Source organism: Pteronotus mesoamericanus, unplaced genomic scaffold, assembly GCF_021234165.1.
Source record: "Pteronotus mesoamericanus isolate MK-2021 breed Mesoamerican mustached bat unplaced genomic scaffold, CSHL_Meso_final contig_98, whole genome shotgun sequence".
NCBI lineage: Eukaryota > Metazoa > Chordata > Mammalia > Chiroptera > Mormoopidae > Pteronotus > Pteronotus mesoamericanus.
Window position 1 is genome coordinate 5,894,760 of NW_026555295.1, and position 25,061 is coordinate 5,919,820.

General features: G+C 48.5%; 1 protein-coding gene across 2 annotated transcripts; it reads right to left on the bottom strand.

Annotated features, from left to right (window-relative positions):
• Positions 1-24,654, bottom strand: CEP68 (centrosomal protein 68). 2 transcript variants are annotated; one of them, XM_054586882.1, is made up of 7 exons: positions 24,479-24,654; positions 14,287-14,676; positions 11,182-12,681; positions 9,657-9,779; positions 7,207-7,303; positions 3,688-3,860; positions 1-2,889 (listed from the first exon to the last, which is right to left on the bottom strand). In XM_054586882.1, the coding sequence occupies exons 2-7, from the start codon at positions 14,632-14,634 to the stop codon at positions 2,866-2,868; spliced, it is 2,265 nt and encodes a 754-aa protein (XP_054442857.1). In that variant the 5' UTR covers positions 14,635-14,676; positions 24,479-24,654; the 3' UTR covers positions 1-2,865. The 2 variants fall into 2 exon arrangements, with proteins under 2 accessions (XP_054442857.1, XP_054442856.1); XM_054586881.1 differs by lacking the exon at positions 24,479-24,654 and adding an exon at positions 14,936-15,152.
• Between the last annotated feature and the right edge of the window lie 407 nt (positions 24,655-25,061).

Genomic DNA, 25,061 nt, shown 5'->3' on the forward strand with positions numbered 1-25,061 from the left:
TTTCAAGTACACACATTTCAAGGCTACTGTCTGCTTCAACAATCTGTTCACTTAATAAAAGAAAACTATCACTTGTATTGTATATGTTAAGTTGCTGCCATGAATCAGCTTACAGAAGAGTAAGTTAAACCTAAGCAGTTTAGTTTGAGAAGTCCGTGCACAATGACAGCCGTTCTGGTCTGAGCAGTGACTTTCTATCCTTTGTCATTTGGTTGAATTTTCCTTTACCATACATACATGTTGCCACTGCATGATGTATTTTACATCAACCCTTCTCTTTATTTCCCATGTAAGCCTCAAAACAGCCCTGTGTTGACACTGTCTCCAATTTGCAGTTTAGCCATGGAGCTGCAGTAAGAACTCAGATCTTGAAACTGCCAATACGGCCCCTAGTACTGCAACTTCCTGGTGGATTTAAATTCTATTTATTTAAAGGGATTACTAGGAAATTTTACTACAAGTAAAGTTGGCATTTCATTACCACACTTAGGTCACTGTATACCACTGGTGTCTTTAAGGCTAATAATGTGTAACAATGTGTACTGGCCAGCCAGGCTCCTTGAATCAACCTGGCCATGTTTGCTCATGGAAATGCTGCTGACATCTTCCTAGGCTGAAACAGTGTCAGCTTCAGTTTAAAGGAAGGTCTTCAACTTTTTATAGCACTGCTGAAGATGAAATTAGCAGCTGTGTTGATACTCTTCCATGGCATTCACAGCTAAGTCCAGAATAAGCACCCTTCAGTCACACCTTATTTCAAAGGAGATGAACAAAAATCTTGAGTTCATCTCTAGGTAAAGTAGTACTTTCTTGGGAAATGGGGTATTTGAAATAAAACACTCTGAAAATTCCTGTCATTACATTTACTAGGTTGAATGGGAATAGAATGGCATATGCAGCATTCAGTTACGGTAACAATGGCCAGTTGTTTCTATAGCGTTGTCATGTTCAGTTTTTCTTTGCTAACCAATCGACTTTCTTTCATGCCTATCAAATACTAGTAAATAACTAGGTTTAACTCCTAATTCATACTCAGTGGAAAGGCATGTACCAATTTATAGCCACATCAAAGAGAAGGTAAAAATACATCAACTTAAAAACAGAGGCTATTAGATATAACTGCCTTTTTAACCAGTTCTAGGCTGTTAAGAATATTTTACATTTACAGCTACTTGCCAAGGAGGCGTTCTGTCTATTAAAGTCTGTGTCTAGAATCAAGGTTATGGGCAGAATCTTAATACAGGGTTTTAATTCTGATCATGCCCTTAAGCATTATGGTAAATGATACCACAGCAGCAGCAGGCACTTGAAATACTGACTTTTATATATCTACTACTGAACTTAATATAATTTTCCAGTGACTATGAAGTCTTAGAAATTCTAAAGCAGAAACATTTAACAATAGAACTTAAGTTCATATGGAGGTGGGTGAGATGGTAAGATTATGTGGCTCAACCCTGGCCGGTGTGGCTCGGTTGGAGCATCATTCCAGAGACTGAAAGGTTGTGGGCTCGATTCCCAGTTGGAGAAGGTACAAGAAAGTGACCAATTGATATTTCATTTTTATATTGATGCGTTCCCCCCCCCCCCAAAGCAATGGGGGGAAAAATAGTCCTCTGGTGGGGATTTAAAAGAAAAAAAAAATGTGGCTCAGCCTCCAAAATTAAAGTCTTAAAGTCTTAAATGTTTTGTTCTGAGGGGAAATCAGAAGTCTGCTTATAAGTAACTGCTTCAACATCACCCTTTTTTTTTGGTTAAAGATGACTTGCTCATCTCTTTATAAACTTAGAAGATACTTTTTTAAGCACCTTCCTCAAATGAGAATCTGGAAGTCTGAAAAAGGGTCTTTAAGTGCTTATCTCGTAAGTATGAAGACCCTTTAAGTCTTAGCTTTACTGTAATACCAAAAATAAAGGGGAGAAATGTGCTTTCCTCTCTCCATGTTCGTTTATGGCTCAATAGAAACTAAGTGATTTTTGTTTCTGCAGGATCAGTGGTTACACCAGCAACAGGTGATCATTTTGCTTTAAAAAGCTACAGAATTGATACTTTCAGTGGTTAATCTGTAGATTTATTTCTATGAGTAGGTCAACTCCCAAGCAACAAAAAATTTCCCTTTTTTCCTTCATTATTGACAGCCTTGGATAGTCCATGCCCTTCCCTTCCCCAGCCTTGGACTTACTCTTCCACACCAGACTAGAATGGAGGCGTGCATCCTCCTAGAGGGACCCTCGCTGAAGCTCCATAGCACCTCCCAAAGTTCCTGCGCTTTTTCTTTTAAGACAGTTAGGCAGGGAGATGGACCCCTAAGCCCTGAAGATGACAGAAGGTCCTGACAGCCCAGGCTGATTTGTAGAGGTCCTAGTCATTCAGAACCGTCTTAAGAATTTGGTGAGTTAAAGTTTCTTCTAAAAATCTTCAAAGAGATTATAAGTCTAAGCTTTGTTTTATTAAAAGACCCAAGTTCCTGGCCAACCATTCACTTTTTTTCCAGTCTCTTAGGTCCTTTTCTATGTATATGCCTGAGAGTACTGAGCATTTAAATGATCTCAGCACGTGGACTAGTTTAAGAGCTCAGTCTGCTCTTTTTAATTAGGTAGAGGAGGGAGGAAGGACATATAAGCCTTTGAGCATTATTTTATCAAAAACGGCAAAGTCACATGCTCTTCGCAGAGAAGCACCAAAGGAATCTTAGTTTGGAAGGATTCATTTTAAATAAAAATGGTAACTCAGTAGCCCCTTACTTCAGGGAAGAGAAAGGCATTTTAAAGCTAGTACATTAAGTTTCCCCCTTAATATCAACGTTAAATGGCTCTTACTAGGACTTCCTGAAAGTTTCCCACCAGTCAAGTTTTGGGAAACAGGTTACATCTCTGCCTGAGAAGACGCCTGAAAGGGAAAGAGAAACATCTGTTATAAGCAGAATGCTGCTGAGTAAGACATGACAACAAATATCACCTGCATTCATTTTAGAACTAAAAAGCGACTTGTGCAAATTTCTTTGATAGGAATACATGGACTCCCTGCACTTGACATACCTGGATTTTATCCTTTACCTTCTTTTGTCTATAGTGAATTCTAACTTGGAAAATCTGAGTTAAGTACATTTTGGTTGGAGAGGCAATTTCAGAGAGAGGGAGGTCCAGTTATCCCAAAGTGGGTACCAGCCATCTATGCTCCCTCACTTCCTCTTTGTTATTATTTCCTATACAGCTTTTCCAGATAATCAACAGAAAGTTGTACTCTCAGGTCTCCAGGCATGTCGTCCCCAGTTATCCCCTCGTTCTTTGTGGGAAAGTGAGGTAGGGGGAGTTATCAGTAATTCTGTGTCTCTAGGCACTGGGTGCTGTCAACAGTTGCTGGGAGATGGAGAGAACCAAATTAATTGGGTGAGAAGAACCTGAAGTTTAGATGTACAGACACAAAAAAGTAGGTATAGGTTCAGTTTTACTGGGGCCATGGGACATGCTAGTCCTCAGCAGGCAGCACGGGAAGCACCACAGTGAGCCTTAATCACCAGAGGAAGGCCCCCGAGCTTCTGCCTGGCAATGGCAGCGTCTTCCTTTCTCGGTATTGGTCTTCTCCTAGCATCTTATTTAATAGCTCTTGGCTCAAGCTTCTAAGAAACAGCCAAATGTTAGAGCAAGAGCTCCGAACCCTAATCCAGCACTGGGTTATTGTACCTACCAGGCTCATCCCAGTCACATCAGCACTCCTGTGTGCCATCGGTGTGTTGTCAGGGATGAGGGTGCAACCAGCCAGCATGTCCACAGAGGCTAAGAGAGTGTCATACAAGTGATCCGCATGGCTCTCCAGCTCGCTGGGCTGCTTTGCGATCCTCCTGAGAACATCCTTTAACACTAACAAATGAGGTTTAAAGCAATTAGGCCAAGAAAAATCATTCCAGTTATTTTCAAAAGAAAATGCAAGGATATATCATTTCACACAAAATAGGAACACAGCAATAGTTTCATAATTTCTGCTCTTAACAGTGACTCTCCAGGAAATGCTATTGCACTAGTAGATCTGTAACTTCTGATTAAAGCTGAGAGAATTTCACTGGCTCCTCCACTTTGGAATTACGTTTAATACACAAAAAGGCGGAGACACAGTCTAACTTTTAGAGGGAATATTCAGGACACACCCAGAGCTTGTAGGGCAGAAGGCTAATTAAATGAAACAAAACAACATACCCAGATGAGGGTCCTGTTACCAGGTCCTATCAGCCGGGGGACTGTCATTTAGTATGTGTACAGGTAGTCGGGTAACATTTGGGAATGCTTGTGAACCCTTTTTTGGGTGTCCTAAACAAACAGACTTCAAAAGAAAATTATCTAAAAGCTGGCAAAGACAAGATGGTTAGTAAGGCCAAGACTCCCTCCTACCGAATGGGACAGGCTAGGTTCACAGTGCATCCCACACAGCAGGCTTGCTTTTTTTTCTCTTAAAAACTTTATTTCCTTTGTTAAACACAAAGGCTAGTTTAGCTTCCTGTGCCTTTATCAGCTGTGTTACACTCTCCCTAGTTTCCTGCCACAGCTGCAACATCTGCCAGCAGCGGAAGGGAAAGGGGAAGCTGCGTATCTGCAGAGGATGCTGATGGGCGGGCAGAAGCACAGGCTGGCTGTGTTGAGATCAGCCGTGAGGGATGCCACATCAGTCATCAGGGCAGAGTGCTGTCCTTACAACTTATGAAAACTGGAAGGGTAGGGCCAGGGGGCATAGTCCAGGGCCCCTGTGAGGGCGCCTGGGATCGGCTCTCCCCTCCACGTTCACCTGACCTTTACTCAGTCCTATCTGCTCTCAGTGGAATTCAGGGGACCTTTACTTTATTGAACTTTTATTTGAGGATGTTAGATGTTCAGTTGAAATCCAGTAAAAGGAAAAGCTAGGAATGGAAATAAAGTCATTTTTCCCAGTGAGGTATTTATGTTTTAATTTTACAGGGGCCTGGTTGAGCTGGATGCATGTAGATTGCAGCCATTTGATGAGTTTGCATGTGAGACAGGACTGTCAACTCACACACTAAATGCAGTGCAGACCTGCCACATTTCCACAGGGGGCCTTCGGCAGCAGTCTGAGAAGGGGACATTTTGGCGGGGGAATTAATTTAGCTTCCACCTGCCCCTGAAGTTATACTGTGACGGAGGGAGAAAGCAGGCTCAGGGAGGAGTGTCTGCGAGGGCTCTCCTGACTCGGGCAGCATGCCCTGCAGACAAGAGGCCTGCATCTGGCCGCAAAAGCCCTGTGAGTATCGAGGGGAACTTGTGACTTTCACCAAACAGTAAAGTTCCTGATTATGCCAAGCTGAGGGTGGGCCAGAGTCAATCTGAAAGAGCCTGGATACACATCTAAAAACCACAGAAACCCCAAAAGCCTCTTGTTTCGGCAGTAAAATACCTCTAGACTCCTTTGAGAGAAAGGCGAAGTGGGGTGTGTTTATTACAAATTGAGCACTGCCCTGGCCCGTGTGGCTCGGTTAGATGCCACTGGGCAAAGCAAGAGGCTGCCGGTTCAACTCCTGGTCAGGGCACATGCCTGGGTTGTAGGTTTGGTCTTCTGCTGGAGTGTGTACAAGAGGCCAATGATCAATATATTCCCTTGTGCGTTGATGTTTCTCTCCCCCTCATTCATAAATACATACATACAAATTAAGCGCTGAGAAGTTTTACTTAATTGATTTTTAAATGAATATCAAAGAACCCATAACTTTTAAGAGGCCCATTGTTACATGTGGTCTCTGGGAAGAGTTTCCTGGTATTGAGCTCCTTTCCTTCCTGCTCAGGCCCCTGCACCTCCAAACACTGACCACAGCAGGGGAGCCAGCATGTAGGGGCTGGAGCCAGGCTGCCACTCCTTGTGTGACCCAAGGCAAATTCACCACTCCACTGAGGAGAGCCCCGTAACAGTATCCATCTCACAGGGCTCTGAGCAAATGAAAAAAGTCTGATGTCAACTCCTTTAGCAGTGCCTGGCACACAGTGTTCAGTAAAATGCTGGTGTAATTACAGAGAGCGAAGGAGCTTGGCATAAACCAAAAACACTAGTGTAAGAGAAAACCAGAAGAGCCAAAACAAGAGCCTCCTAAGGGCAGGGGGTTGCAAAAGTCTCTCATATTCACTGGATAAGCACTACGCCTTGGTAAGCACTACGCCTTGGAAGTCCCTGCAAGGCTCATTCAGGTCCCAGCCCTGGTGATTTTTCTTCCCAGGGGACATGTGGTGATGTCTGCAGACATTTTAGGTTGTCATCACCGGGGAGGGGCCAGGGATGCTATTAAACATCCTACCCTGCACAAGACAGCTGCCATCGCAGCAAAGAATTAGGTGCTCCAAGATGTCATTGTGCTGAGGCTGAGACTGTCCCTTACCACCTCCCTAATGCGCATCTGCTTAACGACTTGTGGTCAGGAAAGTGCAACCCCACTGCCCTTCAAGCCTGCAGGTCCTGCCCAGCTTTACTTATGCTATTTGCTTCTAGCATAAACCCCATTTCACTCCCCATTTGAGGCACGATATAGATGGGCCTTTTCAGCACTTGGATGTTCCATCTTACAGGAAATCAGGGTGCTGCTTTTAGGGATCCAACACTTCACTGCTTTAACCTAGCATTCTCCTAGCTTATCTTCCATATCATTTCTGCCCCCAGCAAGGGCAGCATGACCGTAAATCCTTGCACCATGCACGCTTTAATGTATCCTTAGAGGGTTGTGGTTTTCACATTTTCCTACATTGGAAACCTACCCTACAAAACTGGCTTGAGCTTAGTTTGTGTGCCACGGTCCAGCCTGTCCCCTCATCAGTTCACTTGCTTCCTTCAGTCAATGCCCTCACAATAGATTGTGTCTTAAATCCTGACACAACTTCTTCCCCAAAGCAGACCACCACAGCGGTTCCGCCTGTGCCGGAACCCCCTAGCCGAAACCAAAGGACAGCTGGAAGCCGCATTCCCACCCAGCACACCGCCAGGAAAAGATAAAAGCAGACACAAGAGTGTCTCACACGCTTGGACACCTAATGTCTACGGGGCTTATGCTTTGTGACTGCAACTGCTTCACGGTGTGGCCTGGGGCGGTGATGACGTGAGGGGCTGCTAACAATGGGTGCCTGTGTGAGGGGCCTGGCACTATGGGCTCCTTACCAGTGAGTGGGGTCCCTGGACCTGCTGCTGACAGGATGGCTGTGTTCAAAGCCTCTAGCCTCTCACCTGGGGTGTTATCCAACAGGCACTGAAGAAGAATCTCCCCTTTCTGTAAGACGTTCTCCGTCAGGGACTGGTGTTCATCTATATCTTTCTTAAATTGCTTAAAGCACATCAGAAAAAGAAAGAAAAAATTATTATTGCTTTATAAGTTATTCAAAATGATCCCTCGTAGGGTAGCTTGATTCTCCTCTGACCTGGAAGGTAAACCCGCTGGTTCTCTGGATTCTCCAAGTAAACAGTGTACTAGTTCAACTTCACCTCTTTTGAGCCCAAGATAAATAGCCAGTCCTTTTTTTCCCGTTTACAGTTTGACAGAAGTTTCCTTTTCCTTGGCGGAGGCTGCCTTAGCGACAGCTGGAGTCAGGGCTTCCTTCTTGTCTCACGCTTCACAGGGTAGGTTCTCTTTAAAGTCACAGGGCAATGGGATTCTTGAAACAGTTTTCTGTTCTAGTGGAACTAGAAAGCAACAGCCACAAGAGATGCTGCTATCTTGACCACAGGGACTGCTGTTTCTATCCCTGCCCTCTGTCAGTGTCCTATTCTATGTGGATGTTAGGCCTTGGGAAGGCATCAGGGAAGCTGGGAGGTTCCTAAGCAGCTCATCTGTTTTTCCCTCACAGGTATCAAGCCTTGTAGTTGACTATTTTTGATGTCCCTTTGGCTAAGAAGTATAAGTCAAATTGAGGACCACTTTTAGTACAGCGTGCAAAACTTAAGTTCACATTCCGAAGTTACAATTTTACTCTTGGATTTACATATTCCTGTCTTCAGCCCTAATACCTATGTTTATGTGCTGCCGCAAATGCGCTGTGTTAAGATAAAATATATGAGAGTCACAGTCACCTTCAGGCTTATATTAAGCATCTAAGCATGGGTCAAGGTAGCTCATACATATGCAAGAGCCATGCATCATTCTGTGGGGAAGGGTTGACAGTGTGGTCCCACAGTTGTATGGGTGACACAAGAGGGCTAGGCTTCACTGACCTGCAGGGGTAGGTAACCCACAGCTCAGATCTCAGCTCTACCCACAGAGCAAGCTAGTTGTTTCTGGTTAGTCTGGAAGCTGAGGCACAGGAGGGAATGAGGGACACAATGGAGGGAATGGAGTTTTACTTGGCACCTGCTCCGACGGGGGCAGGGCTGAGGCACTCCGAAAGGGCCACCCAGGTCAGCCTCACAAGGCCAGTTTCCTCTCCCAATAATGGTGCTGCCCCTGGGCCTCCTGGGGTGGACCCTGTACACGGGAAGACCCTCACAGTCGGCCTTTCTCAGGGCACTCTGGGCAAGGAGCTCTCCACACAGCAGGAAATAGCAATCCCACTAGTGTAGGGCAGCTGGCCCACCCAGGCGAGGCCCCTCCCTGAAATTTTACTTGGCTCCAAGTTGGAAAACAAAGGTCCTCCATTCTGCCTGGGTGTGGTGGGAACTCTAGGCTCAGCTTAACCTAGTGTGGCCCCTGGCTCAGTCACTTGTAAATCACACCCTCTTCTGTTAAAGGCACACGGTTAGGTTCTAACATGGGAGCAATTCAAAGAACTGTCCCAGAAAACCCTTTCTACACTAGCATCAGGCTCACACCACAAATACTCCTGCTCTTCACTAGAGATTATAAAGATGCGGCCAACCAGACATGCTAGAAGCCATGGGTAGTTCAGTCAAGGTGAATGTTATGTTTAGGATAACTGTGTAATTTATCATCCAATTCACAACACTTCTGGGAATGAAGGGGGACGTATTGATAATTATGCCATAACAGCAGGCACAAACTGTCACCGTAAATATACTTGATCTAACGTCGTAATCAGCACCACAATTAAAGACATTTTAAAGGAAATCCTCATTTTCTTTTAAAAAGAGGCACTCCCCCTCCCAACTAAACACACGAGAAGCAAACTGAGTCGTACTTTGTTTAAATACCATCAAAATGCCCTGTGTATACTCTGGAATCAGTACAATTTCAACTCAGATACTTAAATACCAGTCAGTGCTGCCCAATACGACTCTGTGATGATGGAAATGTTCTCTCTGCACTGTTCAGTGTGGTAGCCATCTGACGAATGTGATGACTGAACACTTGGAATGTGGCTAGTGCAGCCGAGAAAGCGGAATCTTCAGTTTTACTTAAATAGCCACATGTGCTGACTACCTATTAGTGCAGATCTACATTTAACCAATCCCTGAGACATTTGGAAAATTACCTTGGAAATCACCCACCAGTACTTTTGACTGATAAATATATTTTCTCCAAACTCTGTTTGGCCTAGGAAATAACTGCTACATCTTAGTTTTTCAGCGTTAAGAATCTGAAAAGGACCTATGCTTAGGTTTTAGGTAACAGTCAACTGAGCCACAACATGCTGAGCATCAGTTATTTGAGCTACATTACTTTGTAATCACGTAACGTAGCCACCCCTCTCATGAGTCAACAGCCAAAAGCCAGGACCATGCATTACCCGGTAAAGCTGCAGGGAAGACTTGAGACCTGCGAGACTGGACCTGGGTGGAGTCCAGTGGTCGGTAACATCTGCTACGTTATACAGCCAGTGGATCAGCTCTTCTAGCTGACAGCAAAACGTCTGTGCAGACAAATAAAAGACACATGGTGTTTACATTTTCAAAAGGCTAAAAATATCCAGGGGATTCCGAGATGGGCTGTGCACCTTTCCAGAGCATTCCTTCACTTGAGGCTCTAGTCTCCTCTCTCCTCCCCTGCCTGTTCCCACCCCATGATTCCAGACCTCCACCAGGGCAACAGCAACAGCCCCACCTTGGTTCTGTCTCCCCTCAGCCCGCTGTGACTCCAAAAATGACAGGCTGAGAAAGGCCAGCCCTGCCCGGGGTACAGAGCAGAAAAGGTGAGGGCGGGGACGGCAAACAGGCCAGCCACAGAATCCGGGGTTTGGGTCAGCACCACGGCTATCAGATTGTTTCTGGGAAAAGTGTGGACATAAAATAAATGACCGAGACTAACGTGAATGTAAGGCTGACAACTGCCTTAAAGCTGCATGTCCCTCTTGTGCTTCTGCCCTGCTTGGGGAGCAGGGCCCCTCAGCTCCCTGGGGGAGCTGTGAGCCAAGCCCTTCACCTCGCCCTCTCAATCTTCTATCACAAAGGAGGGTACATGCTACCATCTATCCTACCGGCTTCAGAGCACAGATCAAATCACCCCCGGGGCATCACGAGCAGGTTAAAGCCCTCCTTGAGTGTCAGGAACCACCTGTGGCATCAGCCACGGGTACACACATGGCCACCTGGCTGGCCGCAGATGCAGGATCCACGTGCTCACCTGGGGGGGGGGGACTCCCCCGTGTGCGTGCAGAGCGAGCCCCATTTCTGAACATACCTGTGTCAGGGACTGCGCGAAGCCCTCAACCTGGATTATTTCATTTAACCCACAGAGCACCCCAAAGTGGCACATGTCCATATTTTAGAAAAGCAGCAAACTTAAAGAGACTGAGCTAAATGCCAAAAAGTGCTGTGATTCAAATTCACATCTCCCTGATGCTGACAATCCTGTTCCCTGTAGCATTATTATTCTATCTCCAGGTATTCTTGGGTGGTCCATAATCCTCTACCGTTACACCACTTTATTAAATTGAAGCTCTGAGAAGTCTCGCAGTCAAGAGAGCACTTACTTTTGTTTCACTCAGTTTCCTAAAGGCATCTGAACACAAACTCTTGTGCAGCATACCTCTTCAAGGTCAAGAGCCTTGGGAAGCTGCCTGGGGTAGTGGTTAAGAGCTCAGGCTCCAGCCCTTGCTAATTTTAAGTGGGCAGGTTGCCTAACCTCTCGCTGCCATTTTCTCTGTGAAATAAGAATAGTCCTTACCGAGTAGAGAGCTGTGAAGTTTAAATAGGATAGGGTACAGTGCAATGCCTGGCACATAAAATGTGCTTAATGTTACTAAGTTTTATATTAGTGGACTGGGGGAAGAAACGAGACACCTCTACGCAAAGCCTCTTAAATGTCGAGTTTACCTTCACACACTGCATGAGTGAATCTTTTCCCTCCTCTCTTCCTCTCCTGGGAGACTGCCCTTTAGAATCTGGGTCCAAAAGAATTGGCAAGGAAGGGCGTGTCCTCAGCAGTCCAGAGACCTCCAGCGCCTGGCTGCTCACAAGACTGCCGTCCCCTGCCGAGTCCCTCGCGTGGATGAAGGAGCGCAGCAAACAGTGGTTCTGCCCCCCAGGCCCTCTGACAGTAGCCCCGGAGGGAAGCTGGCTTTGGCTGGAGTCCGATGGGAAGGAAGTGGGCCCATCACTGTCCGACACATCCAGGGAGCTCTGACCTTCGGCAGCCCCAGCTGGCAGGGTCACCAAAGTGGGAATGGAACCTAGATAGGAAACCAAGCTAGAAACCTGTGTCAGCCGCGTGGGCAGGGCAAGATACTCGTCGTCACTTTCCAACTCCTCTCCTGGTTTCCATCCCGACTCCACGCAGGCAGGGCGCTGGATACCCCAGCTAGCTCCCTTCTCTCTTTCTGGCCTGGATGAGGGCTGCCCTCTGTCCCATGTCCTCAGCTGGGGAGGCCTCACCTCGAGGGGCTTGCCCATGGGCCGCCAGCTCTTCACGCCCCTCGGGGCTGGCTCTCTACTCTTCCAAGGACTGTCCCTACTGCCTGCGGCCCTGGGTGTAGATGCGAGCTGGCTACAAGATGCCAACCCCACGCCACCCTGCTCCTGGAGTATTCCAGAGTGCCACCGCTGAAGGCTTGGCTCTTGGGGCCCAGAGAATGGCAGGGCAGTGGCCTCCGCTGGTGGGCAACTGTGAGAAACATTAGTGGGTGACTTGAGAGTGCTTGCTGGGGAGGCAGAAAAGCTATCCAGGTCTATACCTGAGTCCTGCAGGACAGGGTCAGCCAGCACGTGGCTGTCAATGTGCTTTGGGAGCCGAGGCCTGGGCCTAAGTGGGTAAGTGTAGTCCAGCAGGTCTTCGTACTCTTTATTTGGGTTCCACAGTGGGGAGCGGCGGTCAGGGGAAGGGGGCAGGGAATCTGGCAGCACGCAGGCCCAGTACTCGGCTTGGAAGGATAGGCGTCCCCTGCTCAGCCCAGGAGCATCGGCCCCAGAGGACACAGGCTGTGGGGGCCACTGGAGCTGAGGCCCTGGCCCTACCACAGAGGGGGCCGACTCTGGGCCGACCAGCTCCAGGGAGGAGGAGACCTTGGCGAGGGAGCAACTCTGAGGCTCTGCCTTCTCTTGGCGACCCTGGAAACTGCTGCCAGGGGATGAGGCAGGGGCACTGCAGCTGGCAAACTGAGGAGCAGCGGACCCTGGGCTCACTGTGGACCTCCACTTTGACGAGAAAGGGAAACCTGAGATGTGAGGCTGTTGGCTGAGGTCCAGCACTGGAGGTGACTCCACTGGGGATGGATCGTCTTCAGTATCTGCATCATGTCCTGAGCAAAGAGCTGTGGCTCTGGGAACGGCCACAGTCTGAGGTAGCTCCTCTGAGGCAGAAAGATTGGTGTCCTCCATCTGCAATGGTTAAGAGGGAAGAAAAAGCACTCAAGTAAAAATAAGTAAACTGAATCTCTTCCTCAGATGACAATCTAGTTTTCTTTGGGGAGCTCAGGTGATATTCGGGAGAGGTCTTGACATGGCGTCTGGTCCTGACGCAAGAATCGGAGAGCAGCCAGTGGAGGCCCGGAGACGCAGCCTGCTCTGGGAAGCAGGCTCTTCCCCACACGGACCCCGCCCTCCGTCCTTTCAGAAGGACTTCCTCCACAGGTACCCTGCCTGTGTGCAGAGCTCGGAGCTGTCGTGCTGAGACTGGAACACACTGCCTACCCTTTCAGAGGCATGTTCTGTGCAGACAAAACCTTAACTGTCTTGTCACTGACGGAAGACACACCCAACCCCACTCGGCTCAGCTCACCTGCCAGCAGTGACTAAATGCTGGCAAAATGAGTCATTTGCCTCAGCCTCTTCACTTTGAACTTTTAATCTGCTTCAGGGAGGCTGACAGCACAGTGGTTAAGGCCATGGGCTTTGGAACCAGAGAGACCTGGTGCCAACCCCTAACTGCTGCCTTCCAGTAAAAATGGTTCCATTATTATCCCTACTTTACTTCCTGCGCCTGTAAAATGGGGGCAGTAACGGCACCACTTCCTCAGGACACAAGGATTAAATGAGCTCGTGTGTGAAGAGCACACGGTGAGAACTCAACACACAACAGGAGTTACGATAAGCACCAGACTCCCATCATGAAAACAGCCAGTAGGCTTAGTCGCTTTCTGCCTCACTGAAGCTCTGACTCACAGGTCCCCTGAGCCTCCCACCGCCCTGGCTCCCAGGCAGGTGGGGCCGGCGGCTGCTTTCTCCCAGTCATGCTCAGAGGCTCCTGGAAGGAGGGGGACCCACGGGGGCAGCGTGCAGCAGCCAAGGCCACAGTGACACTGAGGAGATCAAAGCCATTGCCACGAAAGGTCTGGGCAAGCAAAGCCTGACAAGATATAAGAGCTGGGAGGGGCAGGTCATGCAGGTCACCTTCCCAGTTACACTGAGGGCCTGACAGAGTCAGCGATTTGCCTGAGGTCACAGAGCCAGGCAGGACTGCCTGCCACACGTGACTCCCACTAGGCAAGGCTGCCCTGCGTCAGGGAGGCCCAAGAAGTTCTCCCTGCCCAGCAACAGTGCTGCCCACCACAGGGGCTCCAGGTTTTGCCAGGTTTCCCGGGTTTCAAAGAGGTCCAGTGTCAAGGCCCTCAGGAGACCACAGCCCTGGGCCCTCCTCCTCCAGGTCTCCTCTCGGGATCCCCCGAGGCCTTCGGAACACCGCGTCAGAAATAGAAAAGGCTCCCCTTTCTCAGCTCTCCTGGCCTAGCCCTCTGGGTGGCAGGTCTGGGCCACAGCATCCCTGGTTCTCAGAAGGTCACCAATCTCTTAGGGAACAGGAGATGCTGTGGACAGAGCCCCCTGCTGACACCAAGGCCCAATTCTCCAGTTAAACAGAAATCACCATACCCAGGTTCCCCCAACGCCTCACCTCGTACGGGGACTGGGAAAGCACCTAAAATGGCGACAAAATGCTGGAACGCACTCCCAAAGGACAGCATTAGGTAAACCTGCAGTCCCATTTACCTTGGTAGCTACCTGACTTCCCACAGAATGCAGATCTCCAGCGTCCACACGGGCAGGAGGAAGCAGGCAACCGAGCGCACGCTCAGATGCACCCGCGACCGGCTCCCTGCTGGCGTTGCTGGCCTGTGGCTGGCAGACTCCGGAGGGGCAACAGGTGGGGGCAGATAGGCCCTCTGCCCTCCACACAGGGGAGGCGGGCTCTCCCTCCGCTTCCAGACGTGGTGGCTGCTCCCCACTCACAGGCCCAGGGACGTCCACCTCCGGCTCCCCGCAGCGCCACCTCCCACAGGCTGGGGCCTTTGTGTCCATGGAGGCCTCCAGCTCTGCCTTGTCTTCTCCCAGGGCCATTGACACGTCCCTAGGTCAGGGCTCCCTGAAGCCTTCAGCTGCCTACAAAGTGGGAAAGGGAGACAAAGATCAATTTTCCACCTCTGTGTCCAGACAACCTTGCTCTTTAATGATTAAGAAAAACATTTTATTATTTTTTTGGGCAGGGTGGGGTGGGGGGAGGCAAAGAAAAACAAACAAATAATGGCTATCTCCTCAGAGAAGAGCAGAGGTCCAGTTCCAGCTTTTCCTTGGCACCAAGCCTTTCTGAAGGGAAGGCAGGAGCACAACAGCGTGTCCTCTGCTCTTATGTGGCTCGTACCAGCCCCAGCAGCAGGTACCCAGGACGGTCAGTGCAGGTCCAAATCTTCAAGGCCTGGTCCTCACTAAAGTCACCTTTTCGTCCCTGTCCCTTTAGCCCAGCCCCGCTGGGTAAGAGGCCTGGCCTGGGCCAGCCCAGCTGCGGATCTGTTGTCAAAATGCCCCCGTCAGCAGGCGGCTCTGGCCTGGCTCTGACCACTCTGCTCCGGAGAGCAAGTCAGGGCACGCCCAGGCCTCGGCTGAACTCAGGGTGCTCCCCACGGTGCCCATCTGCTCTGCAGGGAAGGCAGGACCCTCTCAAAGCACAGAAACCACGCTCCAGGTTGAGGAGCAGGCTGTGGAGAGACAGATACCAGGCAACCGCGGGCAGAGAAGGGAGAGGGAAGAATGTAGGAGGTAGATCTGAAAATAGGACCATTGCATTAAGGGCTTCAGGAACAGAGGGAGACCCCCTAAGCCTAAGTGTGCAGGCAAGTGCTGCTACTGGGAGCGCAGGTCTGGGAGGATCTGGAAGGGGAGGTAAGGGCCCCTCGGGCACCCAGGATTTCAGCGGCTGCCTGAAGTGCACCCAGTCAACTTTAAGGCAAAGCCCTGGACACAAACAGCTTTGTTTCCTCAGAGACCAGGAGGTGGAGCGATGGCAAGCAGGAAGCAGCAGGGAAATCTGAGAAAGTGGAGGAGGCTGTGGATGTGGGCCCACCCTGCCCACCAGGGGAACGCAGCTGGGTGAGGACGGCTATCCCAAGGCCGCCTGTGCAGGAGGGTCCTGCCCTGCCTGCCGGGGCACCCGAGGCTCCGGACCAATTCAGAGGCCACCCCTGGAGAAGAGCACACACTTCACATGTACTCTTGTTTACTTCCCACGACTACCATATGTGGCAGAAACTAATCAGGAAAACACACTTCTTTTAAGAAGTTCAATTCAGGGCTCAAATATAAAATGCACTGCAGATCAGGTATACCTCTGCCCTGGTCCCTGTTCCTCCCTAAAATGAACTAGTGCACGCAAGGCATCTCAACAACGCCTGGCACAGGGTCAGCTAATGCCACCGCTATCGTGGGGGTTGTGTGTGTGTCCGAATCAGTGTAACAGGTTACAAGGAACAAAGTCCAACAGAGGGAAGAAAAGTAGCTCTTTTTTTTTTACATAAATTAAGCAAAATACTTACTACTAGGTACTCCCAGGAAAACAGGTAAACAGTCTCGTTAATTTTGTGCCTCTCATCTCCTGATACATATGCAGGCAAACACAAAAATCGATTTCATCTTCCTCCCTTTTTACATGAAAATAGCAAACTAGCCCTGGCCAGTCTGGCTTGGTTGGTTGGAGCATTGTCCCATAAACTGGAAGGTTGTGGGTTTGATTCTGGGTCAGGACATGTGCCTAGGTTGCAGGTTTGGTCCCTGGTTTGGGCACGTACAAGAGGCAAATGATCGATGTCTCCCTTTCCCTCCCTTCCCCTCCCTCTAAGATCAGTAAGCGTGTAGTCAGGTGAGGATTTTTTTTTTTTTTTTTAGCAAACTCTATAGGACTCGCTGTTCGGAACCTTGCTTCTTTTTCTTTTTAAACAAAATATCTTGGAGATTGTTCCTTAGCAATACACAGAGGGCTTCCTCTTTCTTTGTATTACGGCCCCATACCGTATTCCATTGTAAGACTGATCTCTTGTTTACTTTAAGAATCCCTTACCAGCAGATATTGGGCTATTTCCAATCTTTTGCTATTACATGCAATGCTGTGATGAATCACCACAAGCACACACCATTTGCATGCATCCTGGCACACCCACAGCATAAACAGCCAGAAAGGGTACCGGCATGCGTACTCCTGCGTAGGCTGCCAAGTGGCCCGCTATGGGGCGGCATCAATTTACACTCCCACCAGCATCATGGGAGGATGCCAGTTTCCCATGGGAAGCAGGCCTTATCCTCGTTTCATAGAGGGGGAACCAAGGCCCAGAGAGATTCCAATCTAGAACTGTGTGGCTCCAAAATCTAGGCTCTTTATGAACCAATTAGGGAACAAGTTACAAAACAGAGGCACACAAAGCAGAAGAGGGAAGAGACTAGTAGAGAGGGACGGAGATGAGTGACAAAGTCCTGCAAAGATTTTCATGGAGCCACATCCTCACCTTGTGGCTATTTAAGAAACTGCACATGAAAACTTGTAACAGGCAAATTGTGTTTTCACTACTATGGGGATGAGCTGAGCCCATGAGCTAAAAAAATCCGGGTGACAGCTGAACTTAGTCCGTAGCCCCTAGGTTCTACTTCTTACTCCATCCCTAAACTCTCTCACTGGCTGGTGTTGGGCCCTGATGGTGGCCACTAATCCCCTGTTCACCCCCCAACGCTCCCTTGCACTAAAGGTTGTGGTCCTGAGATGGGGCAGGTCTAAGATGATGTTGGGGCAAGAGATGGATGCAAACAAATGGTCTCTGTCTTTTGGTGACAAGACAACGCTGGTGCAAGAGGGGTGCAAACAAATTCTCTCTCTCTGTTTTGATAAGGTATTTTTTAAATGTCTGGTTTAGATTTCATTATTCAAAATAGAAGATACTCATTTATCCCTGAGGGGTGGGGAGCTAGAATTATATGCTATTCAGGAGACACCTCTAGGTTACTTTCAAGTATACATACAAACCTGAACTATGTTAACAGTTTCACAGAGGCCCTTTAGCATCTAGATAAGAAGGTGTGAAATGCAATGACTTTCATGGAAATGGTACTTCTGAAAAGACAGGTTATAGGCATTTTCTCAGTCTGGATAAGCAGTCCCTTCATAATCTCACTTATCTGCCTGACAAATCCTACTTTTCAGCCTATCTTTTACAAGTTTTTTTGTTTTTTGTTTAAAAGCTTTCATTTATTTATTTTTAGAGAGAGGGGAAGCAAGGGAGAAAGAGGGAGAGAAACGTTGATGTGCGAGAGAAACAATCAGTCGCCTCTCACAAGTTCCCAGCCAGGAACCTGGCCATAGCCTAGGCATGTGCCTTGACCGGAAATCTAACCGGGGACCTCTGATGCCCAATCCACTGAGCCACACCAGTCAGGGCTGCGCTATACAAGTTTATTATGAGAACTAAGACAGATACGTGTGAAAGAAAAGAAAAAGAAGTCGTCCACGAGAGTTCATTTTAAATTATGCATAAGATGCTACAAAATGTGAAGAAAAGGGAGAAGTCAACTGGGGTAGAGACAATCAGGCAAGACTCCTTAAAGTAATGATTGCTGTAGATAGACCATTTTTAAAACATTAATCACGTTGACCCTGGCCAGTGTGGCTCAGTTGGCTGGAGTGTTGTCCCATACACCAAAAATTTAGGGGTTCAATTCCCCTCCAGGGCACATACCTAGGTTGTGGGTTTAACCCCTGGCAGGGGCATGTATGAGAGGCAACCAATAGATGTTTGTTTCTCTCTCATATCAATGTTTCTCTCCCTGTCTCTCTCCCTTTCTCTCTCTCCAAAATCAATAAACATATTAAAAACATTTTTTTTTTAAACCATCAATCATGTTGAAGAAAACAGTACCCTAGAAAATGTGCAGGTTTTGGATTCCTAGGGCCGAACCATGTCTGCACTTCCCGGATAGACATCTACAAACAACATAAAGGCCCGGCTCCCGCTTCCAGATTCTAGATTCTACATATCGATCTTTCTGACCCCCTGGGAATGAGGTAGAGGTGTGGGATTCTGCTTGCACCCTTCCAATGAAAGACAGTTTACTCCTTTTAAAATCATTGAAAGGTCTGCTCAGACTGATGAAAATGACCTGCTGGGCTGGACCCACAATGTCCCAGGTTAGCAGCTTTAAACAGCCTACTACGCTACGTGAGGCTTCCCTGCTCTCAGACGACACATTTTACAGTGTTCCTGGTGCCAGCAGCTCTGTGGTAGGGGAGGGAGGGCTTCCGCTGGCCTCCTGACAGGGAAACACCAGTAAGTCTGAGTGACTGGAGGCCTCAGAGCAGACAATGAACAATGAATTCAACCCTCCCATCTGAGAAAGGTCTGTACACACCGATCTGCCCTGTCCTTGGCAAAACAAAGACACAACCCACATAAGCTTCAGGATATTCTGGGGTCACTGCATTTTGCTGTTAAAACTCCCCACTAGTTTCCAGGACTTGCAGAGGCTGAATGACCTACCAGATATAATTAGGAGCGATGCAGACAGGCTTGGCTGACTCCTGCCCTACAGTAAAAATATGCACACGCATCACGTCTGGGGTAACGCTAACTCCGTAAGCCTGGACACCTGGCCCTTCCTGCAGCGGCCGCACCACCCTCGTGTCCTGTCACAGCTGCCGGGGCTCCCTCCCACTCGCTCCTGTCTAAGGTGGAGAAAGGGGGACTGGGAATTGAGGGGGGAAGGGTGATGTTCCCCTCTTTGCCAAACCATTCAAATATGCAAATTATCAGCCAGGGAGAAATCCCCATATCAAAAAAGGGCTTTCCCTGGAGTCTTTAAATCATGAGCGCTCTTGGAAGCAATCTGATTTATACCAACTTTGTCTGGGAAGGACCCGTGTCTGTACCCGAACGCACAAACCGCCACCGGTACCAGCCACAGCCAGGTGTGCTTGACGCAGCAAGCCCTGCCCGTTCAGGGCCCAAAGCCCCCACACTCGTTTTTGCAGGAGGCCAAAGGTTTAAGTGTCAAATGCCACACACATACAGCAGCAGAATCTGACCAAAGACCAGACAAAGAGGCGCACAGTGCTGCTCTTTCTCTAAGAACATGAAACTGCCCACAACAAAAGGGGGAAAGAAGGGTTGGGATAGAACCCAGCACTGTAGTTGCTGGGAAGCTTCTTGAGGGAACTAGACTGACAGGAAAAGGGAGCTGGAACTTAGAAGCCCATCTTTGTGTGGGAGGCAGCATGAAAGGGGGTTAAGATATACATGGGGAAGCCAACAAAAGGGGCAGCCACCAGAGGCCCAGGCCTGCCTCAGAGGCAGGTGGGTGCTGGCCATGCTACAGCTGGAGGTTTGAGAACGGGAGGCCAACGCCAGGAGCGACCGCCACTCCAGCTGCTCCTTCCCTGGCTGCAGAAGCCCTGAGCCCCTTCAGTCCTCCACACTGGTCCCATCTTTCTCTGTAAGGCAGGTCACCATGAGTGCTGTGTGCCTCTCCTTTGCAGGTGAAAGCAAAGCAAAGCGAAAAGGAACAGGCTCCAGCCTGCAGAGGGGTAGCGGTGTCTGCCGTGGGCCGATGCCATCCTCAGGGTCCTCGAGCGCCACTGTCCCTTTTTTGTTTCCCCTGGGACTGCTTCCCTACCTTTTCCCTTGAGTCAAAGAAAGGGTCCCCCAGGGCCCTAGGAGGAGCCACTGGGTCCCTCCATATCAGTGCGGTGCGAAGGCTGCTGCCAGGCTGTTCTTTCCCACTTTTTCCCTTCCCTCATTCTCTCACCAGGTGGCTGGCTGACTGGGACCACCAGGCAACCTCAGCGCAGGGCCAATCTTCTAACTTGTCCTGAGAGGTCTTTGGGCCTTCAAAGAAATGCAATGGCCACATCTACAAGGAATTTAGGACTGAGCTCCTAGCCACCCCTCCCCTCAACCCTAAGCTCTCAAGGCCTCCTCATCAGTCAGGAGAGTGTTCCCATCCAACAAAGTTCAAAGAACAAGGATGATGAGGAATGAACACGTCAGTCAACGGGACCCTCTGTTCCCAGGAAAGAGTGCGGCAGAAAAGTAGCTTCCCTGGAACAAAAACCGCTTCTACTGTCCCGGGAGGCTGGCCCTGGACACAGTTCTACAGGCCACTGCTTCACTGTGCTGACAGCTTGCTGTGGGCCCTTCAGGTTCCACATATGAAGACTGATAATAATCTTTCTGCTTCTATCAAGAAATGCCATGAAGAATGTCACTCAAGTACCAAAACCTCTTAAGAGAACTCATGGGACAAGAACCCTCTAGCCTCAGAAAGAGGAACAGCCATTTCACTGAGTAGCCAGTTGGTTTTTACTTTATAATTATTGGTAAAACTCATAAAAAAAAAAAGTCTTTTTTGCTTTGGTTGCTAGGGCCAGATCTGCAGTACCACCCAAGCAAAATATACAGGGCCAAGAGGCACTCATTTTTTGTACCGATCTTACCCTGGACTTCCTCTTTTCATTCACCCTATCTGCCTCAATTGCTTTTATTAAAAATCTTGTTACACGGAAAGGATCTTGGAATCCTCAAATCATTTTTTTGTAACAAAGCAGAAGAAATGTTAAAAAGAGAATAATGGCAGGGGGAAGCTCCTAAATCCAAGACTTCATCCCAATACCACAAAAAAACAAAAACAACAACAACAACAAAAAACACACACACACACAAAACACAAAACTTGTATTTATCAGTACGTCTAAAAAGCTGACTGCACAGCTCAGCTGGATAGAGCGTTGGTCGCTATAGGCTGAGGTTAGGTTTCAATCCCTGGTCAGGGCACAAACAAGAATCAACCAATGAGTGCACTAATGGGTGAGACAAGTCGATGTCTGTCTCTGTCTCTCTCTCTTGTCAATAAAATGGAAAAAAAAAAAAGATTAAAGAAAAGCAAATACAGATACTTATGTTAGTCCCTTTCTATTCGAAGTGTGGTCCGCAGACCAGCAGTACCTACATTACTGTAGAGCTTGATGGAAATACAGATTCTCTGGCCCTACCCATAGCCTTGGAATCAGTGTCTGCACTTTAGCAAGATCTCTAGGTGCCCTGTACACACAATGTTTCAGAACCACCAGATTCGTAAGCCCGTTTTTGCACTGTGAAGCAAAGCTATGACTTTACATGCGTTCATTAAGTCCCTATCTTATACCCTGCACACAGAAGGAAATTTATCCTGTCCCTAACATCCTTCCAACAGGACACTAGAAAAAGCTCCCATCTTGTGTCAGGTTTTTAATGGCTAATTACAGAATGTCATGGCTGTATGGGAGTCCCCAGAAAGAACATTCCCTCAGAAGAATTCAAGATTCTTTGCGGCTATAGTAAAAGCAGAATCAGAGATCAGAATTCACCTGTGATAGTTACAACTGAGGAGGAGTTTTGTTTTGGAAACTCCATATTATTTAAGAGAAACTGGTGTGCAAAGGGGACGTACAGCTGGAAGGAAATGTAAAACTTAGCCTGTTTCCTGCAACCAGAAACTGGTACAGGAACACCTGGAAGTGAGTCAATATCCCCCTGGACCTAGGGGTTAGAGCGGCCACCTCTATGTCTGGCAAATAGGTCTAAAACCAACAGGAAGACTTCTTCCACTATTCACAATGTTTATGAACAACTTTAAAAGACAGGAACTGGTTTCTTCATGAGACCAGATTTGTTATAAGGACAGAAGCCACTCCAAGTCCACCTCCACAAGCTCAGCCTCTTTCTGGCTGAACTGACCATCCTAAAGATTTTTTTGTCAGCCACACCAGACCCGATTTGATTTACTCCTCTGCTCATTTTAAAAAGACCACATTTTTAGTATATCCAATATTATTGTAATTTTGCCAAAATGTTATTTGGCACTTCATCAATCTCTAATGGGTAGTGAGACTAAAACCATAAAGAGTTTATTTTCTATGGACCAGAGGCATACCTTGGAAGTACTGCAGGTTTAGTTCCAGGCGACGGCAATACAATGAGGATGGCAATAAAGCGAGTTGTAATCTTTTTGCTTGAAGGGTCCTGCCTTCAATTTGTATAAAACACAACATCTGTAAAGCACAATAAAACGAGGTATGCCTGTATGTACTTTTACTAAGGGAGGATGGGGTGGGCTCTGAAAAAGTTTAAGCCAGGGTATCTAAGCTTTTGGTATCTCTGGGCCACAATGGAAGAATTGTCTTGGGCCACACACTAAATACACAAACACTAACGAAAGCTGATGAGCCCCCCAAAAAAGAGTGGGGGGTTTAAGTAAATGTACTATTTTGTGTTGGGCTGCATTCATAGCCACCTGGGCCTGTGGGCTGGACACCCATGGTTTTAAAAAAATCAAGAAACACGGAGGACCAAATGCAGCCAAATCCTGAAGGGCCATGTACTACTCTACAGATATTTAGTATTAGTGAATCTGTTCAAGTATCTGTTTATTTTTATCCTAACAACTGCTACGCTAAGTACTTTATGTCAATATTTTATTTAATCCTCAAAACCCATGGAGTAGTAGGTACTATTATAACTCCTGTTTTACAGATCAAAAAACTGAGGCATAGGAAGTTTAATTACTTGTCTAGAGTTAGTAACATACTAGAACCAAAGTCTGATTTGACTTGAAACCACAACTCAAATGACTCCTGACCCTGTAAGAATAATTGATCCAACAAGTTAAAAGAATTAAAGTTTTTGTTTTGCAAACTTTTTGGATACTGCTGTTTTTCCTTTAGGCTTCCTCCAATCTCTGAGTGCCTTCACTGTTCCCAGCATTGTGCTAGGGGCTGGGGAAACCACAATACAGCAATAGAAGGTAGCCTAAAGAAAGACATGAGTATTATTTGTGGGGAGGGGGAAGAGCTTTGGAAAGCTTTTCCAAAAAGGTGAAACTGAGTTCTATGCTCTTTTCTGTGCTGAGTGACCCAGAACTGACTGATCCAGCTGGTGTAAGAAAGAGCAATAAGTGGTGGCCTGTACTTCTTTCAACCAAGCCCTAGACCCTTGATTTCTTGACTGGACACTCTGTCATGCATTTTAACGACATTCTTCATATCCTAGATGTTGGAACTGTTAGGGTATTTATGAATGCTAGCTATCTTTAGGCTGCCTCCCCCCACTCTCCAATGAATTCCCAGTGAGATCCAAAGTGCCTTGGAAGGATTCCGTTCATTTTTATTACAAACAATACACAGAACTCAACCTAGTAATTATAAAAGGCCTGAAACAGGTTTTGGTATGTACCCCTTGGGCTGCTTAGAGCTGTTCTAGCGATGACAATTGGAAAGGGTGACCCTTCTAGGCATAAAACTGGGATATCTTCCGTTTTCCCCTTGGCAGCCGTGAACAGCTGCATGCAAGGCGAAAAGAAAGCATCATTCGGCTCCATCTTTCCAGTGGGAATGCCCCCGAGGTGGTGAGAGAGGATCTCTTTGCGTTAGCTTGGGTCGAAGTTCCTTACTCCAGGGGCATTTGGGCCCTGGCGCGGGAACAGGGTAAACAGGCGAAGCCCTAAGAGTTAAGTGAGGTCTCCCAAAACAGAAGACCACCAGAGGAGCTGCAGCAAGGATGCGCGGCCACGCGCGCCCTCTCCGCCCCACCTCGCCGCAATCCCGGCCTCTGGCCTCCGCGCCCTGCTGCCTGGCCGCGATCCTCACCCGCGATCCTCACCCGCCGATTCATCTGCAAAATGGAGGCGAAGGCAAGAGGCGCCCCCACCCCCAGAAGGCCCTTGTGCCCTTCCAGGTGGGGTATGCAAGGCTCGGAGGCCCGCCCGCCCTGCCTAGCTCCACAGACCCAGAGAGACTGCAGGACACAGGGGGCCGGGCTGTGCGGGCGGGGAAAGACTGGGCCACCGCCTCCAGAGCCGCGAACCACCCCTGCCCGATCCCCACGCGCCGTCCACTACCTACCGCGCCTCGAACGCTTCGGACGCCCAAACTGGGCCAGCGGCAGCGACCGCAGGCCCAACAGCCGCAAACGGCGGCTCCGAAGCAGTGATTCCAGGTACAAACCACGGTCCCCTAGACAGAGCCCAAACGCTTGGGGCGGAACCAAGCGCCGACCACGCCCTTCGTACCCGTCTGTCCTGCCTCCGCGCGGAGGGCGTCTTTTGAGATGCGCGGCTAATCCCAGCCCTCCGTCCAGAAGACTGACCAATGCGAAACCCGCTCCTGCAAGAAAGGCCCACCCCTGATGCCATCTCGGCGAATGGGAGGACGGATCTTTTTCGGGAGCTCGTCCTCCCTCCCTCCCTTGCCTTCTGTGCTCACGACTCACGTTCGCTTTTTCTGTGCCGTGAGGTCGTGTGAGGGCGTGTCGTCTGGCTCTACGCGGAGGGCTGGGTACTTCCGACCCTCTTTTCTGGAGTGTAGGCTCCGCCCTGGGTCGCGCCTTCATTCATTCGTTTTTCGGAACTCCCAGGGAGGCAGACCCACAGCCTTCGTGCGTCTGTTTACATTCTCATCTAAAACAACCGAGAGTGTGACGGAGGAC

Bases quoted from the DNA above. Each gene is read 5' to 3' on its own strand.
- CEP68 (XM_054586882.1), bottom strand. From the start codon at position 14,634: ATGGCCCTGGGAGAAGACAAGGCAGAGCTGGAGGCCTCCATGGACACA. The intron at 7,304-9,656 runs GTAATGCATGGT...ATGTGCTTTAAG, and splicing joins CTTCCCTGCAGCTTTACCGG to CAATTTAAGAAAGATATAGA. The intron at 3,861-7,206 runs GTGAGAGGCTAG...CTCATTTGTTAG, and splicing joins CCTGTTGGATAACACCCCAG to TGTTAAAGGATGTTCTCAGG.